Source organism: Elephantulus edwardii, unplaced genomic scaffold (assembly GCF_000299155.1).
Source record: "Elephantulus edwardii isolate Elephantulus edwardi_28Jun2011 unplaced genomic scaffold, EleEdw1.0 scaffold00001, whole genome shotgun sequence".
NCBI classification, from domain to species: Eukaryota; Metazoa; Chordata; class Mammalia; order Macroscelidea; family Macroscelididae; genus Elephantulus; species Elephantulus edwardii.
The window spans coordinates 22,959,044-22,981,493 of record NW_006399751.1 but is presented as its reverse complement, the minus strand read 5'-3'; the positions used below and the strand labels follow the sequence as shown (position 1 = coordinate 22,981,493).

The 22,450-nt window shown below is 39.8% G+C and overlaps 1 protein-coding gene across 2 annotated transcripts in view; it reads left to right on the top strand.

Moving 5' to 3' along the window:
* Positions 1–122: 122 nt before the first annotated feature.
* NAB1 (NGFI-A binding protein 1 (EGR1 binding protein 1)) overlaps positions 123–22,450 on the top strand; it is a 48,282-nt gene continuing 25,954 nt past the window's right edge. Inside the window, exons 1-2 of one of the 2 annotated variants that reach the window (XM_006878756.1) lie at positions 123–203; positions 11,440–12,277. In XM_006878756.1, the coding sequence (XP_006878818.1) occupies positions 11,459–12,277 (819 nt within the window). In that variant the 5' untranslated portion in view covers positions 123–203; positions 11,440–11,458. Of the gene's footprint in view, positions 204–11,439; positions 12,278–22,450 lie in introns of those variants that run through there. The other variant, XM_006878757.1, reaches the window with a different exon arrangement.

Below are 22,450 nucleotides of genomic sequence, written 5' to 3'. Positions count from 1 at the left end.
CGGCAGGCCGGAGCTGGAGGGACGCCGGGAGAGCGCACCCACCACCTTCCCTTCCCCCCTCGATGGAAGCGGGGGCGTCCCGGCCGCCGCCGCCGCGGCCGCCGCCGCCGCCTCCTCCTAAGAGCCACGGGCAGTCACTTCGGAGTTAGGGCTGAGCAGCCCGCGGAGGAGAGCGTGCGAAGACCGCTGCAGCCGCTGGCCGAGTACGTACCAACTCCCTTCGCCAAGTGCAAGGCGCGTTCGTGCTCTTGCGGCCGCGGGCGAACTTGTGCCGACCCGGGGACGCGATGGGCCGCTCGGGGGAGCGGGCCTCGCGCGGCCCCTCGGGAAAGCGAGCGCGGCTTGGGGCTAGTGTGGGCAATTTTGGAAAAAATTCGGTTCTGGGCCCGCAGGAAGCGGGGATTGCGGCCGAGGACTGTGCGCCGACCCTCCGGTCAAGCCGGGGTTGCCTTGTTCGCACCTCTAACTAGGTTGAGGTCGGTCGCGCGGCGCCCCGAGTCTCGGCGTGCAGTGTGCGGCGTGTGCGCGCGGCCCCCGACTTGCAGCGACCTTCGCCGGGGCAGTTTTTTTTGTTTACTTTATAAAAGTGCTGCACTTAGATCTAAATCCTCCCTCCTCCCCACCCCCCTCTGCGAATCCTCCGTTTCCAAATAGAGTTTTCGTGTTAAAGGCGGAAGGAGAGTTTTGCTAGGAAGTAGCTTGTAGAGAAGAAACTTGGTATCGAGGTCCGGCGGGCTAGAGACTCATTGTGCTCACTCTGACCGAGTGTGGAATTTGCAGACACATGTGGGGCTTAAGGAACCTTGGACGCAGAGGTGTGTGACCTTAATCGTGGAGCAACAACTGCCAGTGTCGTCAGTTCTTTGACTTATATATTTTTATCGATTCCTCTCTCAGATTCAGGGGGTATGGAAAATTTTGAGGTGCCTGTCGATTTAGATTGCATCCCAAAGAGTATTTGGAGTAACCTGTCACTACCAGTTGGTTTGCCAGTGACGTGTCTGCAAACTGAAGGGGTGCAAAGATCAGAAGCTGAGAGGAAAATCCTCAGATCTTGTTTTAAAATATTTTGGCAGTCTTAATAGGTAATTCTAGATTTTTGCATAGGCATAGAGGAACCGAATTTAAAACGGGATTAGTCACATAGGCAGTGCTGTTTTGCTGGGAAAGTGCATGCAGTGAATTGCTTGCTTAGATTCCCACTTTTAAAAATTGTGTCCCCTTCATCCCCGTGCAACATAACATACCCTATCTTAATTTATACACATCTTAATTTATGAGTGGGTTTTAAGGAGAAATACTGGAGTAGAGGATCCCTGAGATTTGCTGCTTGTATTATTTGGGGGCTTCCTATCTTCCTAAAGACTTAAAAAGAAGAGCTGCTGCTGATCTAAGTGCCAGTTAAAGTAGCTCTTAAGATTTAAGGGTATCCTTTTTTCCTCCATCTTTGTCTCCCTTGAAACATTTAAGATAGCTCTTTAGTACGTTCTAAAAATTATTTTGCCCTTACTGGTAATAATAGCCAAATAAGACTTTCCTTGAGAATTTGCAAATGTATGGCAAGGTCATCGTATTTTTTTTTTTAACTCCTCTTTTGATATTAAATCTTGGAAAAGTAAATCTGGAAAGGAAATTAGGGAACCTTTGGAAGATGCTTGTTTAAATTTTGTTATTTTTATTATCTTGTACTAAAGTTCAGAGCTCATTTTAATGTCATTCCGATATTGGACAAATTTGGTATTCCCTGGGCTAGTGGTCCTTGTTGGCAAGTGCATCAATAATGATAACGGTAATAGTAAATATCATTGAGGAGTATTGTTTCATTCTGCCTTTGTTGTAATTTAAATGATAAATACCCTTGCGAGTTCTATAGCTGGTATAGGGAAATTTAGGGGGGATTTTTTTTTCCTATGAAGTGCTTTTAGTTTATTTCAGAATTATTAATAAATTTGAATGGTCTCAGCTAAGTTAATTTTAAATTGACCTTTTTTCATTAACATCCACTCCCTTAAAGGAAAGACAATAAGGCTTTCATTTTCTTCATGTTATGTAGAAAATTGGTGAAAGCATTAGATTCTTTAATCACACTGTAAATATGAATGTACTGATTACTTAGTAAAGATTTTTGGGGCTTCCATTATGAATGATTTGAAAGAAGAAATTAAGTGTATTTACAAAGGGAAGGGCTGTTGGAGAATATCTTGCATGAATTTCAACAATAAGTCAGTTGGACAGAATTATATCCTATTGTTTGTGTATGTAGATTGACCTAGGGTCCTTCCTTAGGCCTGGTCTAACCCTTATCATAAACCTGCAGTAGTTGATGCAGTTTATGTGCATCATTGCAATTGAAGTTACATAAAATTTACCTGTAAATATTATAAAAATTTTACCTGTAAGTTGTATTTTGTATAGTGCAGAACCATGATATATTTCGAGTCACTTTAACTGAAATGACCATGTTAAAATATAGCTTGAATAGCTAAAATTCAGCTAATTGTGATGTAATTAATTGGTACATATTTCATTGTGAGATTTATTAAATATAGAATATATAGTACTCACTCAAGCTTATTACAAAATTGATACTACTTTTGGACTTACTTTTTATCGTATCTGTTTTTTTTAAGGAGTAAAGAACAGTTGTTACATTAAATGCTAATGTCCTTTCTGATCTGACATACTCAGTAACTCATGAAATAATAGCATATATTCTCCTAAACTTAATAAAGAAACAAGTATGAGAGTTGAGAAATGGATTTTGGAAAGATAGAGTAATCCTCATTTTGTCAAAATTCTTACCACAAAAACGGTTACATTTTTAAATAGTTTGTAACTTCTCAATGCATTGTATTTGCAGGTTAGGTATTAATTTACCTAATATTAAGTAATTCTTTTAAAAGACTTACATAATGAAATTTTTATGTAGCTCTTTATTTATGAGGAAACTCTGGTGGCCTAGAGGTAAGAAGCTGCTTTACAATCCCAAAAGCAGAGTGCTGAAACCAGCTGCTCTGTGGGAGAAGGCTGGGCGCTCTCTTGCCCTGCAGCTTATTGCTTCTGAAGACCCTCTGGAGGGTCACCTGTTGGTTGGTTCCAGCTCGATGGCCGCAACAACAATTTATAAATACTTAAGTGCTCAGAAACCAGAAGGCCACTGCCATCTAATCACTTCCAACTCAGGGCAGCCTCACAGGACAGATTAGGGCCCTCTATAGGATTTCCAGGACTGTACATTTGCTCAGAAGCTCATTGCCACACCGTTATCCTGAAGAGCAGCAACTAGACTCAAACTGCCAACCTTTTGATTAATAGGCAGGTGCTTTAATTCTTGTCACCAGGGCTCAATTCAGTGCTCAGGGGCATTTAATATCTGTTGAATGATTTGATGGTTGGTCAGTAAAGGAATTCCCTCCCACCCCACCCTCTGCAGGGAAAAGATGAGTACTATCCAGTGATTTTAAGCCTTAGAAAACCCACTGGAGAGTCAGCTATGAGTCAGTTCTGACCCCATGGCAATGAATTTAGTTTGTTGAGTAGTAGTTGAAAGATGTGTGTGTATTGTTTAGTAACAAATGTGATTTACATTTTTCAATTTGGGTAGCTAGATTTACATTTATGTGTTATTGAATATTTTCATGAAATATTAAGGAATCTTAAGTAAATTTTTACCAGTTTTTATTAAGAAAATAATCAATGAGGGGGAGTATTCTTTAGTTTCCAAAATTACCGTTAATGCATCAGAAACCACATATTTTCTTTATAGTTATGATAATATGATCTAGATATCTTGTCTTACAGTAGGTCACTAAACACTGTCTAATGTCTAGGTGAGTTGTTTGGGACTTGAAACATTATAAACAGAATTAGTACCTGTGCAGTCTTAAAGTAAACTATGATGTAACAGAAATGTATTTGGTGGTTTGGGTGTTTTTGTTTTTTTTTTTTTTTTTAAGAAACGTATTTTATCATGAGGTTTGGGTTCTAGGCCTAGCACAGAAGTGAGACAAATTCGTTTCCTTCAGTTACAATTGATCCTTTTCTAAGTCAAATTCTGTCTTTTCATTAACGTCTCCTGTTTAATCCTATAGTGTAGTGGTTGTACCCTTCTCCCCTGGTCTGCTTCAGAGATGTTACATGTAGTCTCTGTCCTCACATTTTCTATTTCCTTCTTTCTGATTTCCCATCTCAGTTGTTCATTAATTTAGTATGCAGTAAATATTATTTAGATGTTAAAAAAGAAAACAATCTGTTAGAACTAATTCATTGTAATTTAACTGACTCAGGGATTTTTTTTAACTCTCCCCAAGGTTTTTCACTTTAAAAAAATGTAAGAAGTTAATGTTAACTTGAGAGAAAAAGTAAAAACGTAGGGTTGTATTGAGGGAAGAGATTTATAGTCTGCTGTGTAAGTCGGTGAGACCTTACTGGGTTTGGGGGAGCTCTGGCATAGTAAATAGGCATTGAGCTGATTGTACATCTCCAAGGGAGGAAGGTGGCCAGTGTCCTCCCATGCGATGAACAGAGGGTCAGCCAGGAGTCAGTTCTGACTCAGTGACATTCAGTTTGAGATTTTTCTTTTTTGTATTGGTGTTTTATCCTTGGGTTCTCTCCAGACTTGAACAATGAATGAACTGTGCAAAAATTACCCATCGTTGACATTAGGATCCTTGGCTAACCAGTCGACTATAACATGAAAAGTCAACAGTTTGAACGTCCTAGCCAATCCTTGGGAGAAAAATATAGCAGTCTGGTTCCCATAAAGATTTACAACTTTGGAAACCCTATGTGGAGTTTTACTCTGTCCTTGGTGGTATTCTGTCCTGTGATTCTGAGTCAGAATCAACTCAATGGCAGTTGAATTTGGTTTTTGTTATTAATATATATCTGAACATACTTGTTACTCGGTTGTTATGTGACACGGAGTTGCCTGTGGCCCTGTGTCCAGCAGCTCTGAAGTCTGCCCTGAGTCAAGTCTCACTGATTCTGATACATGTCGTTCCCCCCCCCCCCTTATTACCCCAGTGACTGTACCAATCTGTTTCTTCCGGGCTCTTCCTCTCCTGTGCTGTCCTCTGATAACCACAGCAGGGTGTATAGAAGCCTCCAGAGAGTCGTGCTCGTGAGTTCATCTGATCTGATTATTATTAGATGTTGCTGTTCTTGGCTGTTGTGCTGGCACAGCACCAGCTCATAGCAGCCATGTGGACAGCAGTGACCTTGCCCATTCCTGCACTCTCCCCACAGTCTCTGCTGTCCCTAAGCCTGTTGTTGTGTCAGTCCATCTCCTTGAGGGTCTGAGAATACTCTTTTGCAACCAAAAAAAATGTATAGGTTCCCTTTTGACCGAACTTGAATTCTTCCAATGCTTATGTGGGGACTGGGTTGACACATAATGTGCACTAGAGCCCTAACTGTATAGTGCCTATATTTGGCAGAGCATCTTTTGGTCTTAAGGAAAAATAGCTCTGTTACAGGACTCCACCAAATAGCTTTCTAAGAACAGGGCTTATTGAGAATATGAGGATGACGAGGTTTGCAGAATGGTCCTTATTTGATTGGCCGTTTATCAGACAGTATTCCTTTGGAGTATAAATGGTGGCTGCTGATCAAATTCTGACTTGAACATTGAGTTTCATTTAATGACACTCTTTCTAGAAACACTGTCCTACCGAGAAGACACTGCGAGACGTACTTTGGGCTGATTGTGACCTTCCAGGGTGGTGAATATTCTCGGGAGCAGATTGCCACCTCTTTTTCCTGAGAAGCAGCTGGTGGATTTGAGTAGAAGGAGGTAAAAAGTAAAGTATTGCCGAAGATCATCCAAAAATGGTTCGAATAGTGTGTAGACAGAAAATTGCCGAAGTTCAAGCCGGATTTAGAGGTGGTCATGGTACCAGGGATGTTGTTGCCGATATCAGATTGACCTTGTTAAAAGCAGAGAACATCAGAAGAATTGTCTATTTGTGTTTTGTTGACTCTGCAAAGACACTTGACTTTGTGAATCTTAACAAACTGTGGCTAACAGGGAGAAGATTGGGAATTCCAGAAGACTTAATATATTTATAGGAAAGAAAACTATACCTCGACTAAGAAGCTGTTGTCCAAACAGAGCAAGAAAATACCGCATGGTTCAAGAAAGATGTGTCAGGGCTGTATCTTTTCTCCATAAGAACATGGTCCGATTCCACTAGCTGCTCAGTGGGAGAAAGATGGCTGCTCCATGAGATTAAACTGGTCAGTTATGGATCAGTTCTTACTCCACAGAACTTAATATTCAATATGTGTGCTGAGTAAATCATTCAAGAAGCTGAACTCTATGAAGTAGAATGTAACGTCAGGAGGAGGAAAACTCAACAAGAATGATGACAGACGACATAGCCTTGCTTGATGAAAGTGAGAACTTGAAACATTTGCTGTAGAAGATCAAAGACTATATGGATTCCAATAAGATCAACAATTCATATGGATTACAATAATGGATCAACATCAAGAAGATAGAACTTTTCATCACTGGGCCAATAGACAATATCATGATAGTTGGACAACATCATGAAATTGTCAACAATTTCATCTTACTTGGATCCACACTCAGCACCCTTAGTACCAGCAGTCAGGAGATCAGGAGACATACAGCATTGGGAAAGTCTGCTTTCCCAATCAGGTACCTCTCCAGACTACCAGGGAGCACTGATGTTAGTTTGAAGACTCCAGTGTGCCTGATTGAGGACATGGTTTTTTCAGTTACTTGCTATGTATCTGAGAGCTGGGCAGGGACTGAGGATGATGGAAGAATTGATGCCTTTGCGTTGGAGCACATTACTGACTATCTCATGGACTGCCAAAACAACACACAGGTATGTCTTGGAGGAAGTGCCATGAGAGTGCTCTTTGGAGGCAAGGATGGCCAAACATCTTACACACTCTGGGCATGTTGTTAGGAAGGGCTTTTCCTTGGAAAGAGACATCATGCATGGAAAGGCGGAGGGTCAGCAAAAAGAGGAAGACCCCCTGAAGAAAAGGTTGACACAGTGACAACAGCAATGGTATGTCAGAATATACCAGGACAGTATGTCGGAGCTGATGAATGATGAGGACGGCACAGGATAGGATGGTTCAGATCTGGTATTTATAGGGTTCCTGTGAGTCATGCTCCGCTCAGTGGCACCTGATAGCTCCCTCTTCTGGACTACATATGGTCCTCAGGGAGAACCAGAACTCTTCCCACTTTCTGTGATTTTTACGTATATATGACATTTTATGAAGCATTTCTCATAGTGCTTTATGTATGTCTGTTTACTTGTTTGTCTCTTTAATATTCCATAACTTGAACTCATTCTGTCAAATTGGTGCTTACTTATAGCCGACCCTCTGCTGGGTTTCCAAGGCTGTAAATTGTATGAGAGGAGACTGCTTTTCTCCCTTAGAGCTGCTGGTGGATTCCAACTGCAGAGAAGCACACACTTGGGGTTAGCAGCACAACTTGCTCCTGTCTGAGCCTCCTGAACTTGCTGTGATTCTCCTTGAAGGACACTCACTCCTCTATATCCCCAGGACTGGCTCGGTGTCTGGCACAGTTGAATAAGTAAATTTTTAAAAATGAGAAGTGATAATGTTAAAGTATTTTAGGGCTCTGAGATAGGAGAGAGGCATTCTTCAGCCAAGGAAGTGTAGGAAGCCAAGGAAGAGGCTTTATGGAAATGACCATGGGAGTTGGAGAGAACATTCCAAGTAAGATTCCTTACAAAGATCAGGAGGCAAGAGGCACATTTGAGGATTGCCCAGTGTATCTGTTTGACATAAGCACGGGTTGGGAAACAGATGCAGGTGGGAAGGCGGTTCTAGTTTGGTGATGACTGTGTGAATAGTTTGGGTTTCTTTTCTGTACAATGGGGACAAGTGACGTTGCAGTCTGGTTCCTTTGAAGGTGACAAATCTTTTAATAGCCAGGACAAGAGTCAGTGAATTAGGTATTTTGTTTTTGAGGCAGATAAGGAAAACAAGGTGTTGTAGCCTAAGGACCTGTAGACTTGAAGACTAGAAAATAAAAACAATTCCCACTGTTACTAATCCAGGAAACTGGAAAAGTTAGAAGTGCAGCTAAAAGATTGGGAAGAGTTAGTTTTGTAAATCTGGAAGGAGGGAGGAAAATGAGGTAACAGATTGCTGTTGTTCATACCAAATTTGAATTTTTACTGATCCACAGGCGACCACTTTAATGCTAAATTATAGTTCTGAAGAAGGGTGTGGATAGATTGTTCTTAAATTTTTCATATAGGAGGTGATTGGATATTAGTAGAAAAACAAAAATATTGACATAATTTTAGTTTCGGTATTTAATATGCATAAACGATAAAACTTGAGTGAGCTTAGTTATATATATGTTTTTTTAATTTTATTATTTTTTATGTGTACCGTCAAATCGGATCTGATTGCTAGGGAGGAGATTGTCCCTCCTCCAGCAGAGTATCTGGTGGATTCAAACCTCATGCCTCTGGGATTGCAGTGTAGCTTCTTGCCACTGGGCCACCAGAGTTCCCAGCTTAGTTATATTTTTAAGATTATCTTTCTTTTAAATCACCAAAATCCATTGTCTTGGAATTGATTTCAATTTAAAATGATTCTGCAGGTTAAGAGTAGAATGTCTGCATAGGTTTTCCAAGGCTTTTCAGACTCTTAACAGAATCATCCTAACTAGTTCTTTATCTGGTAGAGAGACTGTTGTGTTTGAAGCACTGACTTTTGTAGTTAGTAACCAGCTATTTAAAAGCCCATAGCCCCATGTTTAGCTTTCATGCTGTTGCTCACTCCCTCCCTGCACCAGGTCTCTTCCAAATCCTAACAGCCCTCCATCTGGTTTCTGAGGCTGTAAATCTTAAAGGGAGGAGACGGGGCACTCGAACTGCTGGGGATATGAGGCCTTCCGTAACAGCACAACATGCTACAGACTGTGCTGACAGAATTCTTTCATGCTTTGTTGTTAGTGCTATGTACCACCAATTCTGAACCGACTGACTCATGGCTGACCCTCCTCTGAAAACTCAAGGAGAGTTTTCAGAGGCTTTAAGTCATACCGAAGAAGAGTGCCCAAATTCATCCTTGACACTAAGGTTGTTGACGTGTGCCGTCAAAATGACTAGAACCCATAGCAACACAATGAGTCATGTTCATGATCTCTGCCGTGTTAAGCTAGCTGTTGCAGTCACCATGTCAGTGGTCACTGTGCCAGTCCAGCTTGTTAAGGGTCTTCCTTTGACCTTCCGCCTTTCCCAGGATGATGTCTTTTTCTGAGGGTCGGCCTCTCCTGGTAACTTGCCCACAGTACGAGACTTGAGGCTTCACCAGCCTTGTGTCTGAGGAGCACCCTGGCTGCACTTCGTCTAGGACAGACCTGTTATACTCAGTATTCTCCCAACACCACAGTTCAAAGGAAATAGATTATTCCAGTGTAGTGACCTGTCTTTCAGAGATGTTCATAATAGTCCTTTTTGCATTATTACCTGGTAAATTATTGCTCCATATTATTGAGTTGAGAGTATAAACTTTCCATTTTTTCTGATATGTGTATTCTTATAAATCTGTAATTCTCTCCATACAAGGTTACAAATTCTTTTAAATAATAGAGGTGCATTGATGGCAAGTTTGTTTCTTCTAAATGGAAGTATTTGGCCAGCTCCTCTGTGTGTGTGGGAGGTCTTCAGGCAATTCTGAGCAACTTGTGAATCAGGTCAAAAAGTACTCTGCTGGCTCATGTCTCTTTAAAGGCTGATTTCTCTATTCTTGCTTGGACTCTGAAGTGTATGTCTTGGGCTCTCTCCTGTTTTCTTTGGAGGGTTCACCCACTTCTTGATATTATATCTGTAGGTTTAATGCACTCTTAGCTTCTATTCTTTGGTTTTATGGGCGTTTAGCATTCTACCCTGAGCTATGTTTGAATGCTGTATGTTTCATAGGGAGCTCTATTATCCTGATTTTTCTTCTTCCCCAACCATCTACTCCATTGCTAGACTCTGAGGTATGCAGTCCTATATTTATGTTAACTCTTTTCTTCTAGAACCAAGGTACCTCTGGTGGGCTAGTGGGTAACGAATTGTACTGCCAATCGAGAGGCAGGAGGTTCAAATCCACTAGCTTCTTTTTAGGAGAATGATGGTCATTCTCTTCCTATGCAGTTTGTAGCCTCTGAAAGCCCACTGGATGATCAGCTCTGAGTCTTTTCCAGCCCAATGACGCATAATACAACAAAAAGAAACCAAAGAGTGTCATCTAATGGCAATAAGATCCCTCATGGCCCAGTAGTTAAAAAATTTGGCTGCTAATCCAGAGGTTAGTAGTTTGCACTCACTGGCTGCTCCATGGGAGAAAGGAAGCAGTCTGCTTCCAGAGATTTCCAGCCTTGGAAATCCCATGGGAACAATCCTGTTCTGTCCTGCAGGGATTGCTGTGAGTTGGAATTAACTCTGTCAGTGGGTGGGTAATTCCTCCATCAGGTATATCTAGTTGATCATCAAGTCTTGTCACTTGTTTTAACTGTTGCTGTTTCTTTTTTTTCCGGCTCCTAAATATACTGCCAGACAAATCTGTCTTGAAAGAAGTTTATCCAGAATATTCCTCGGAACCGAGTATGGTGAGACTATGTCTCACATACTGGGGACATATTATTCAGAGGGGCTGGTCCCTGGAGTAGGACGGCATCCTTGGGAAAGTTGAGAATTAGCTGCAGGAAGACCCGCAGTGAGATAGACACTGTCTGCAGCAGTAGGCTTAAGCATAACAGAGATTGTGAGGATGGCTCAGCATTGGGCAGGCTCTGCTCTCTTGTACACAGTGTTTCTGTTAGTTGGCACCAACTTGATAATACTGAACGCCTTTGCCCACACTTCCCAATTCATGTTGAAATCTGTCTTCCTCAACCTGCCAGGTTCATTTTTCTTTACCTGGAAAATGTAAAAACCCTACCTTTTGTACAAAGTTGTGAGGACTGGACATAAGGCAGCAATGTAAGCATATCTTTGTATTGACTGACAGGATAATTGTTTGATGAATCATTACGTAGTATACTTTTTACTTCCAGCATTTGGACTCCAGTTTTGTGTCTGTACCATGAAGTGGCAAAGTGTTTAATTAAAAAACAAGGGCTGTTTTCAGGTTCTCTTGAGTCCCCACCTAACTGTGAAACCTTTGCAAAGTTATTTCTCTTCTTTGGGCCTTTATAGTCTTGTCTTTAAAATGGGGACAGTTACACTGACAGTTGGGTTGTCAGGAATTTAAAACTAGGTAAATATATAGAGAGATGGCTTCCTTAAAGCCTTGTACCTTGCAAGCGCTCCCTGTTTTTATTCTTCCCTTACTGCATTCCTTAATCTTAAGACATCTGACCTATTTGGTTTAAGATGTTTAGGGGAAATATATTAAATATTTCTTTTCTTCTGTTTGCAGGTGAAACTCATCCACAGTAATGGCTGCGGCCTTACCCAGGACCCTGGGGGAGCTGCAGCTGTATAGAATATTACAAAAAGCAAACCTGCTCTCTTACTTTGATGCTTTTATTCAACAAGGTGGTGATGATGTCCAGCAACTCTGTGAAGCAGGAGAAGAGGAATTTTTGGAAATCATGGCACTCGTAGGCATGGCTAGCAAGCCCCTTCATGTTAGAAGATTACAGAAGGCTTTGAGAGACTGGGTTACAAACCCTGGTCTTTTCAATCAGCCGCTGACAACCCTTCCTGTTAGTAGCATCCCCATCTATAAATTACCAGAGGGATCACCAACATGGCTGGGGATATCTTGCACTAGTTATGAGAGAAATAGCAATGCCCGGGAACCTCATTTAAAAATCCCAAAATGTGCCGCCACCACTTGCGTGCAGAGCTTGGGACAGGGGAAGTCAGATGTGGTGGGGAGCTTAGCACTGCAGAGTGTTGGTGACTCCAGACTGTGGCAGGGCCACCACGCCACTGAGAGCGAGCACAGCCTCTCCCCAGCCGACCTTGGCTCCCCAGCATCCCCGAAAGAAAGCAGTGAGGCCCTGGATGCTGCTGCTGCACTCTCCGTGGCGGAATGTGTGGAGCGAATGGCCCCCACGCTGCCCAAAAGTGACTTGAATGAAGTGAAAGAGCTGCTGAAAACCAACAAAAAGTTGGCCAAAATGATTGGTCACATCTTTGAGATGAGTGATGATGATCCACACAAAGAAGAGGAAATTCGCAAATACAGTGCAATATATGGCCGATTTGACTCAAAGAGAAAAGATGGGAAACATCTCACCCTTCATGAGGTAAAAATCCCGTCTTTGTCCTTTTCTGTACAACCTCGGAAATCCATTGGACAGTCAGATGGGAGGTGACTTCAACTCAACAGCAGTGACTCTGAGGGTGGGGTTTTTTTAAAGTGTGTAAATGGAGTGGTGGTATTGTGTAGAGATAAGTGGAAATAGTTTGTCACAGAAGAGATATATCCTAGAAAACCAAAGACAAAACGACCTACTGTAGTGGAGTCTGTTCCACCTCTGGAACCTCCATGGGGTTTGTTATGTTAGTTGTTGTCATCAAGTTGTGAGTCATAGCGACCCTATATACAACAGCTCTGAAGCCTGCCCTGTCCTGAGCCAGTCTCACAGACTCCAACGCACCTGCCCCCATTGCCCCAGTTACTGTATCAATCTATCTCATCTGGGGTCTTCCTCTCCTACACTGTCCCTCCACCCTTCCAAGCATGATGTCCTTCTCCACTGATTGGTCCCTCCTGGCCACATGCCCAAAGTATGTGAAGACAGACCTTCAAAATCCTAGCCCCCAAGGACAAACTTGGTTTCACCCTCTCCAGAACAGCCCTATTTGTTTTCTTGGCAGTCCATGGTATTTTCAGGACTCATCTCCAGCCCTGCAACTCAAAAGCATCATATTTTTGTCATTCTTGGTCATTATTCAGCTCTCTGAAGCATAGCAAATAATTGCAAAGACCATGGTCTAAGGTTTAGACATCTTTAAAGAAAGACAGTGCTTTTCTTTCTCCTGTGGAGCAGCTGGTGCATTTGAACTGAAAACCTTTGGGTTAAGCAGTCCAATATGTAACACATTATTTTAGGCCTCTTTTTTCTTTGAAAGCCATATTAAAACCACTTAGCTAACAGCAAAATAAAACTTGTATGAAAACAGACTACAGTTAGCAATCAGGGCTATTTTTGTCGTGAATTTAAATATATGTGTGCTTTAAACTGTAGCATTGAGTCACTCAGAAACATTTCAGAATTTAAATTGTGAAAGCATATAGTCTTTGTTTACAAGACAGTATATTTCTTAATTGAGAAATGAAATAGGATATTAACTATATACATTCATTTAAAAATTACTTTTCTAAAAAGAATAGGTAGAGGAGTTTTCTCACAGAAAGCAAAATTAGATGTGTCTTGCAAGAACTAATGCTGCTATGAGCCTTGTTTTGATTTGGCATTAAAATTTCTCATTGTTTTATCTTTGTAGCACTTCCCCTAGAAAGCCTACTTTAAAGTATAAGGAAAATACATATCTATATATATATAGAGAGAGAGAGATAGATATAGATATGTAGATATAAAATAGCCTTTGTATTTGTTCCTTTTCTCCACTTGTCTGCCTAAATCATTGTCTTTATATCCCTAGACATTTTTGTGCTCAATAAATGCTTAGGAAACAATACATTTTCAGAATTTTAAAAAAACAAAAACCAAAACACAAAACTCAAGTTTTCTCCTAGCTATACATTCTTTAAAAGAAAAAGGAATCCTCTTTGAAAAAAGATGTTCACGTTGAATGCAGTATTTTGTGTTTAATAGCGGGTCTTTCACTACCTTTAGACTTTTAACAGCAAAAAAAGCGTATAAACTCATTGTAAAAATATACAATCATTACAAAAGAATGTGAAGCAATCATATACTTTTCTCCACAGATAAAAGATAACTTTACACGCTGTTATCTAAATTTTTTTTAGCTTTACACTTGTGCTATATTTGTGCTATTAAGTGTATTTTCAAGTCAGTATGGATGAAGCTTATTCTTTTATCATATGCATTATATCTGTACACACACACAAATATGTACACACATCATTCTTAAGTTTTCACTTTGTGATGTCCATCAGGTAGTTTTTAGGTTTTTTGATATCGCCGTACTACATGACCATTCTTAACACTTTGATGGCCATTGTCCGCATTTCTAGAGAGTGTGTCTCAACATGTACAATTATAGGGTCAAATAATATGTATATTTAACATTTTAATAGATGTATTGTCTTGCCTCTTTTAAAAACCTGCAACAGTTGATGCTTCTGTCATTAAATGCAATGCCTTCTTTTGTACTCTGGTTGACAGTGTATTTTTATCATTCCTTTTAATTTTTATCAGTCTAATGGATGGAAAGCTTTCATTGTTTTAGTTTCTTTTTGTTAGTAAAGATAGTTTGATATATTTAACAAATTCAGTTTTATAGTCTTTGTTTTAATGTTGAAGTTGTCTTGTTTTTTTAAAAATAATAGTGAAACCTTTTTGAATTTTAAAAATAGCACCTTTTGGTCGTTGTCCTGTTGTAGTTAGGTGCCGTTAAGTCTTAGTTTTTACGTATTTTCTCAGAAGGACATTTGTCCTTTAATTTTTGCAAGATGTTTTGCCATGTTAAATTTAATTTTTTCTAATTATGTCTGTTGATCTTGTCCTATATGGTTTATGGTCCTAATTCTATTACCAGTATAGAGTTTTGTAATATGTTTTGGTATCTGGAAAGGCAGGTATTCCTCCTTTAGTTTTGCTTTCAACTTTTCTGATCTCTTAGCTAATCCTATGCATTTTATCTTTATTTTAAATAAATTATCAAATTCTCAAGAGTTTGATTGATAATTTTAAATGGGAAGGCCTTAAATTTGTACATTAATTAGGACAACTGACATATTTATAATAGTGAAAAATTTAGTTAGAAGAATAGGTATATGTGTTTATTATTTAGATTTTTTATATACCACAGTGATACTATAGCTCTTTTTAAGAGGGGTTTTGTGCATTTTTAAATTTAGTTATATATTGTTTATTCTATAACAACTCATTGCTCTCAAGTTGGATGCTACTCATGCATAGCTGACCCTTTAGCAAGTTTTCAGAGGCAGCCAGTCGCTTTTGAGGAGGTCGTCTTTTTTCCCTTGGAATAGCTGGTGGGTTTGAACTGCCTATCTTTGCAAAACTATATGCTAACTATTGTTTATTATATATGTGCCTATTTATTATTGTATATAACTTACCTAGGGTATGTTGTTGTTGTTATGTGCCATCGAGTCACCTGCAACTCAGAGCGACTCCATGTATAAAAGCCCTAAACCCTGCCCTATCCTCTTCCAATCTCACTGTCGCTGACACACCCACCCCCATTACTCCAGTCACTGAATCAGTCCATGTCATCAAGGCTGTCCCTCCACCCTCCCAAGCATGACGTCCCTCTCCAAGGACCAGAGGTCCCTCCACCGAGGGTATAATCGTATAGGAATTCTTTCCTTGTTGATTTTTAGTGGCTGGCTGGAACTATGGTGGCACAGTCGGTGTGGAGCTGCTCTGCTCTGGTGCTTCAGATCCACCAGTAGCCCTGCAGGAGAAAGGTGGGAAGTCTCCTGTGCAGTTTACAGCTATGAGTCAATTCCTGCTGTAAAGGCAGTGAGATTTATGATCTCTGACTGAACTTTATATATACATCTTGTTTGCAGGTATTTTGCCATCTTGATTATTTTCTTATATTATTTTAGATCTGTGTAAATACTGGAGAGAGTACTTTGGCAGAATGACTTCTAATAAATTTGAGGTTTAATCTTTTAAAAATTGCAGTTGTTAAGTATTACTGTTTGATTTGCTTCATAGGATTTTTTTATTTTTTAATTATTTTTCATTTTAATGAAAGTTTACAGAGGCTTTGGATTTCCATCCATCCATCCATCCATTCATGCATTGTTGCACTTTTCTCTCTGCTCAACTTCCCCACCCCAGTTCACTCTTCTCTTTGAAAAGTAAAATTATGTCATTGTTATACAAGCCCTCCTGCCAAATCCACTCCACTATGCAGCCTTCATTTTGGAAAAAGCTTCATACGATCTTTAAGAGTAAAAGAATAGTATTATAAAAATGCTGTTTGCCTAATTTAAGGAGTTGATCTGCCAACTGACAGGTACTCAGTTCAGTTCTGGCTGCTTTTCGGATGAAAGATGGACAGTCTCCTTCCATGTGATTGTATATCCTCTGAAAACCCACTGGAGGGTCAGCTATGAGTTAGTTTCTATTTAATGGCACATTCAGCAACATTGTAATTCATATATACTTGAGCAGTTTTTAATTACCTGGAACTCAGTAGAGGAATCAACTTAAAAGATTATTATGTTTGTTAGTAATAGAAAGGCCAAGCCAAAAGTGTTGGCAGTTTTAATTTCATACTCCAGTTTTCTTAATGTGTTAAAAAGAAAACAAATGAAACAAAAGTTGTGTTAAAACACTTATATTTTTAATAAAAATAAAACACTTTTTCAAGAGATCTTTGAGTAAACCCAATTACCCTCTTCTTCCTCCTCCTCATGGTACTTAAAAAAAAATTCCCCAAGAATTTTTAATACTTTTGTTTAGAGGCTTGCTCTGCTTTAGATAAATGGGTGTAGATATTATCTAAGTAATGAGACCTTTGTGGGAACACTCAGAACACTCAGTAGGCTGAGATGGGAAGTGAGGGGTTCGAGAATGTGCTTTGTGTATTTCAAACTTTGACCACTTACCAGTTGTAATTCCAGAGAATTTGGTCCAGAGATGATGATATAGCTAAGTTTACAAATCAGGAAACTTTCTTCAAACTAATGTGGAGGAGACTATCAAATACTGAGTGAAATAGAAAATGTGTTATTAAGTGTATCGATAGCTGTTATGAGAATTTTCTATTTTCTGTGTTGCTATTTAAATTTAGAAAAAGATTTTGTGTTTTCATAAATCCCTAAGATTAAAGAATTTTACTAGTTTGCCATACATTTCCAAAAAGGGAAACGATTACTTAATCCATTCTTGGCAGTTATTTCTTTCCTGAGAGTTTTCATATTTAAAAAACTTCTGTAGTTACTTTTTTAATCTATGAAGACATAGAGTTGCTTAGAAGCCAGCAATGGATAAAAATCAGTAAACTACTTCTTAAATTTTTTTTAAATTTTCATAACTATGTAATATTCTTTTTCGTATGCATTTTTATACTTGGTATTTAGGTTTATTACATGCAGTATGTTGTTTTTTATGTGCTGTTGAGTCACCTGTGACTCACAGTGACCCTATGTATGCCAGCTCTGAAGCCTGCACTATCCTTAGCCAGTCTCATTGACTCCGATACACCTTATCCCCATTGTTGTTGTTGTTAACGTGCTGTCCAATTGCCTGTGACTCATAGAGACCCCTAAACCCTGCTTTATCCTGTGCCAATCTCACTGTCTCTGAATCAATCCATCTCATCGAGGGTCTTTCTCTCCTGTATTGTCCTTCAACCCTCCCAAACATGATGTCCCTCTCCAAGGACGACAGATCCTGCCTTGCAGCATGTCCAAAGTATGTCAGGCGAGGGAACTCCGGTGGCCCAGTGGCAAGAAGCTGCACTCCAATCCCAAAGATGCACGATTCGAATCCACCAGATGCTCCACTGGAGAAGGAGGGACAATCTTCTCCTGTGCCAGTCAGATCTGATTTGATGGTATACAGCAAGGGAAAAAAAATAATATAGTATGTCAGACAAAGCTTCAGAATCCTTGCTTCCCAGGAGCAGCCTGGCTTCACCCTCTCCAGGATGAACTTGGTTATTCTCCTAGCAGTCCATGGTATATTCAATAGTCTTCTCCAGCACCGAAGCTCATTAACCCAGTATAATAAAGTTTAATGACCTAATTATTTCTCACACACACTGTCCCTCGCTTAACCCTCAAGGTCAGAGATGGATTTAGGACCTTGTTAGGTATGGTCTGGTTATAAAAATTTATGGTGAGAGGTTGGGACCTCGGACCATACTAGATACTGGAGGTAAACCCAAAAGCAATGCTAGAAAAAAGCCTGGGTAGGTATAGAGTATCTCATCTATGCAAAAGTATGTTAATAAAATGTAGATAAGCAGTCTGTAATAAGATCTTAATAGAAAGAATAAAAAAAATTCGTACTAAGAACTTGTACTTCTCAGAAATGTGAGCAAGTAGATAATTAGCATTACGGACTATCACTGCAGGTAGCATCTTCCAGCAAACTCAGTAATCAGAGGGAAAAAGGGATATATAGTGAATGAAGGTGACCCAACTGAGTGTGGAAACTACAGAACAGTGTCATTGATTTCACATGCAAGAAAGATTCTACTGAAGATTATCCAAAAACAATTAGAACAGTCCAGGCTGGGTTTAGAAGGGGTCGTGGTACTAGGGATATTGTTGCTGATGTTAGATGGATCTTGGCTGAAAGCAGAGAATACCAGAAGAATGTCTATCTGTGTTTCATTGATTATGCAAAGGCATTTGACTGTGTGGATCATAACAAACTGTGGCTGACTCTGAGAAGAATGGGAATCCCAGAACATTTAATTGTACTAATGCGAAACCTATACTTGGACCAAGAGGCAGTAGTCAGAACAGAGCAGGGTAACACTGCATGGTTCAAAATTGGGAAGGGTGTACGCCAGGGATGCATCCTGTCTCCATACCTTTTCAACATGTATGCAGAGCAGATTATCCGAGAGGCTGGGCTCTAAGAGGAGAATTGTGGCATCAGGATTGGTGGAAGATCTATTAACAATCTCCGTTATGCAGATGACACAACCCTGCTTGCTGAAACTGAGGAGGACCTCATACACTTGCTGCGAAGGGTCAAGGACTGCATGCAGCCTTCAGTATGGACTGAGTCTCAGTGTCAAAAAAACAAAAGATTCTCACCACTGGACCAATTGGCAGCGTCAGGATGGATGACGAAGAGATTGAGATTGTTCACAGCTTCAGTTTGCTCGGCTCCACAGTCAACACTCTTGGCACCAGCAGTCAGGAAATAAAGCGTATCACGATGGGGAAAGTCTGCTGTTAGGGACCTCTCTAAAGTACTCAGGAGCAACGGTGTCTCTCTGGAGACTAAGGTGTGCCTGATACAGGCCATGGTCTTTGCAATCGCTTGTTATGCATCAGAGAGTTGGACAATGACTAGGGAGGACAGAAGGAGAGTGGATGCTTTTGAGCTGTGGTGCTGGAGAAGAGTACTGAATGTACCATGGACTGCCAGGAAAACAAACAGATTCATCTTGGAGAGGATTAAACCAAGCTACTCCTTGGAGGCAAGGATTCTGGGGCTTCGTCTGACATACTTTGGACATGTTGCCAGGAGGGGATGGGTCCTTGGAGATGGACATCATGCTTGGGAGGGTGGAGGGACAGCGCAGGAGGGGAAGACCCTCTATGAGATGGATTGATTCGGTGACTGGGGTAATCAGGATGGGTGTGTCAGAGGCAGTGTGGTTGGGGCAGGGTAGAGCAGGGTTTAGGGCTGTTGTGCATAGGGTCACTATGAGTCGCAAACGACTCAATGGCACATAACAACAACAGTGAATGGGGTGTTAGAAAGAGAATGGAAATCCTTTGGGTACTAAGCAGGTTACTAAAATAGGAGCTTAGGACCAAAGAGTAATAATACCAAGCTTGGGCAGTTTTCATTATGGTGGTAAGGAGTCAAGACTGAACATTTAGGATACAAAGATTTGTCTCGTACTTGTGGGAAAAATATTGCACATTTCCTTCTGATGATTTTAAAAAAATGGCTCGTAGGACTATTTATGGGAGTGCTAGTGGTCTAAAGTTAAGAAGCTGTACTGTAGTCCTGAAGGCAGAGGGTTCGAAACCACAGGATGCTCCATGGGAGAAAGAAGGGCAAACTTCTCCCGTGTGCAAGAGGGTCACCTGTGGGTCTTCATCAGAATTGAGAGATGCTGGTTTGTTTTACCTCTTGTTTTTGAGGATGACACAGAATAGGGCAGGGTTCAGACCTATTATTCATAGGATCACTGTGAGGCATAGTTGACTAATATGGCCCACAACAACAACCACAACAACAAAAATGACTACTTTTAATAGCGATATATGACTGGATATTACTGTTATGACAAGAGTCCAGAATGAAGGTTGTGTAGTGGAGCATACTCGGGATGGGGCAGGGAACATTGTCTATCAGTGAAGGAATTTTTACTTTTCAGAGAGAAGAGCGAACTAGGGGGGAGGGGTGGGGCAGGGAGAAAAATGCAACAGTGAATGAATGGAAATCTCAAATCTCTGTAATTGTTCATTAAAGTTAATAAAATTATTTTTTAAAAAATGACTACTTAGTGCAACTTTGGCCGAGTTGAGTAGTTACAGTATACTGGTTCATGAAGCCTAAAATACTTAACCTTCTTTAAAAACAAAACAAAAACTAGTAAAAAATTGCTCTCCTCTAATCTTTTTTTAAGAGGCAGCTTTTGGCGTAATTGATACTCTGAGTAAAGCAGAGTATATGTGTTTACTTGTACTTTCTTAGGATTAACTTTATTATTTTCAAGCTAAGTGCTTAGCTTCCTAATATAGGTCTGTAAGACTAGCAATTAATTATTAAACTTTGATATAGATTTATGCCCAAAGATAATATAAATTATTATTTCTAAATCTTATATATTGCCTTTTTAGTATGCTCTTTCTACTCTGATCTATGAATTATTTAGAAATGATTTTGAAATTCCAAGTAGAAGGAAATATTTCTTACTTATTTTCCTTGTAGTTTTAAAGTGACTTACTACATCACAGAGAGCATAGTTTTCATGATACCAGTTCCTTTTAAAAGTTTGTTCAAATCTTAGTCTGTGGTCATTGTTTTGTATGTGCTCTGAACAGTATTTCCTGCAGTTGTTAGTGGTCTAGTTAATGGGTCTGTTAATAACAAGTTTATTAACTGTTATTCAAATATTTTTATGTTATGTCTGTCAGTAATTATAAAAATGTGTGTTAAAATCTCCCTCTGTGATTGGACATTATCTATTTCTCATTTTATTATTTATTAACATAATAATTTTAAGTGCATTGTTTTCTAAACCAATTTTGTTTGATGATGATGATAATGTACACCATTGACTCAGAACCGACTCATAGCTGACCTTTCAGTGGGTTTTCAGAGGCAGTAAATCACACAGGAGGTGACTGCCCATCTTTTTCCCATGGAGCAGCTGGTGGCTTTGATAGTACCATGAACACATTAGTTCTGTTTTCATAATTAACCTGCTACATCTTTTTTTTCAGCACTTTATTTTTAGGTTTTCTGAGTCTAATAGTTGGATATTTAAGAATTCAGTCATAAATATTTCTGCTTTAACTAGAATATTTGCTCTGCACATTTATTAAAGGATTGACATTTTGGACTTAAGATCATTATTTTGCTTTCTTTATCCTCCACTTTATATATTAAACTTACCAATTGGGATTACTCTTCTTCTATTTGAAGTACATAGTTTAGCATTTTCTTAAGTGCCTGCTGGTGACATTTAAGTTGATGCCTGCTACTCCCTAGCTCCCTTTAAATCTCTTTCTTTTGTGCTCTTAATATTCTAGGTAATTTTATCTTTTTAGTTGTTAGCACATTGATGATATTTTTTCATTAACTTTTGGCTTTCATTGCTTTTTGACATTAGCTGTTGTTTTTTCCCTCAGCTGCTTTTAAAATTTTTCTTTGCCAAATTCTTTTGAATTCTCACTTTTACATAATCATTTTTACTCTTTGGTTGTCTTTTTAATTCATTTTCTGTCTTTAAGTGAATTCTTTGAGCTTTGACTCTTGTGTCTCCTGGTTTTCATTTATGATTGTATGTTTTTGTGTTACGTGATTTATGTTTTGGGGAACTTTTGTCTGTAGGAATGTTTTGAAGCTTGGGAAGAAAGTGGGTCTCCCTAGAGGTTATTTGCTTTTATTTCTACCAGGAACCTGGGGACATTGCTACTCCCGGACCCCCTGTAGTGATATTCCAGCCTATTTAGTGTGGCTTAAGAGTGAAGATCCACATGGAGGGTTGGTTTGTGCTTAGGAAATCGTTGAAGTATTTTCCCATCCTTCCCACCTAGTACTAAAGTTCAAGAGAGGTCATTTCTTTCCATTTCCTTAGGGTTACAGGTGCATTTCTAATTCAGCCTGTGTTAGGATTTCAGGTTTGGTAAGAAGGGTGGGCTCTAACCTTTTCATTTTGTTTTCTTCCCACACTCCATGTTCTGTGAGACTGAAGATAGAAGCACAAGTTCATCTGGTTTAACAACTGTTGTAGCTTACTGCTTTAAAACTTTATCTTCATTAGTTTTGCCTTGATAGTCCTTAGTCTTCCCAGTTTACTGACACACTTAACATAATGCCCACCTCTCCCCAGTTTTAGCCAGCGTTTCTTGTTTTCTGTGC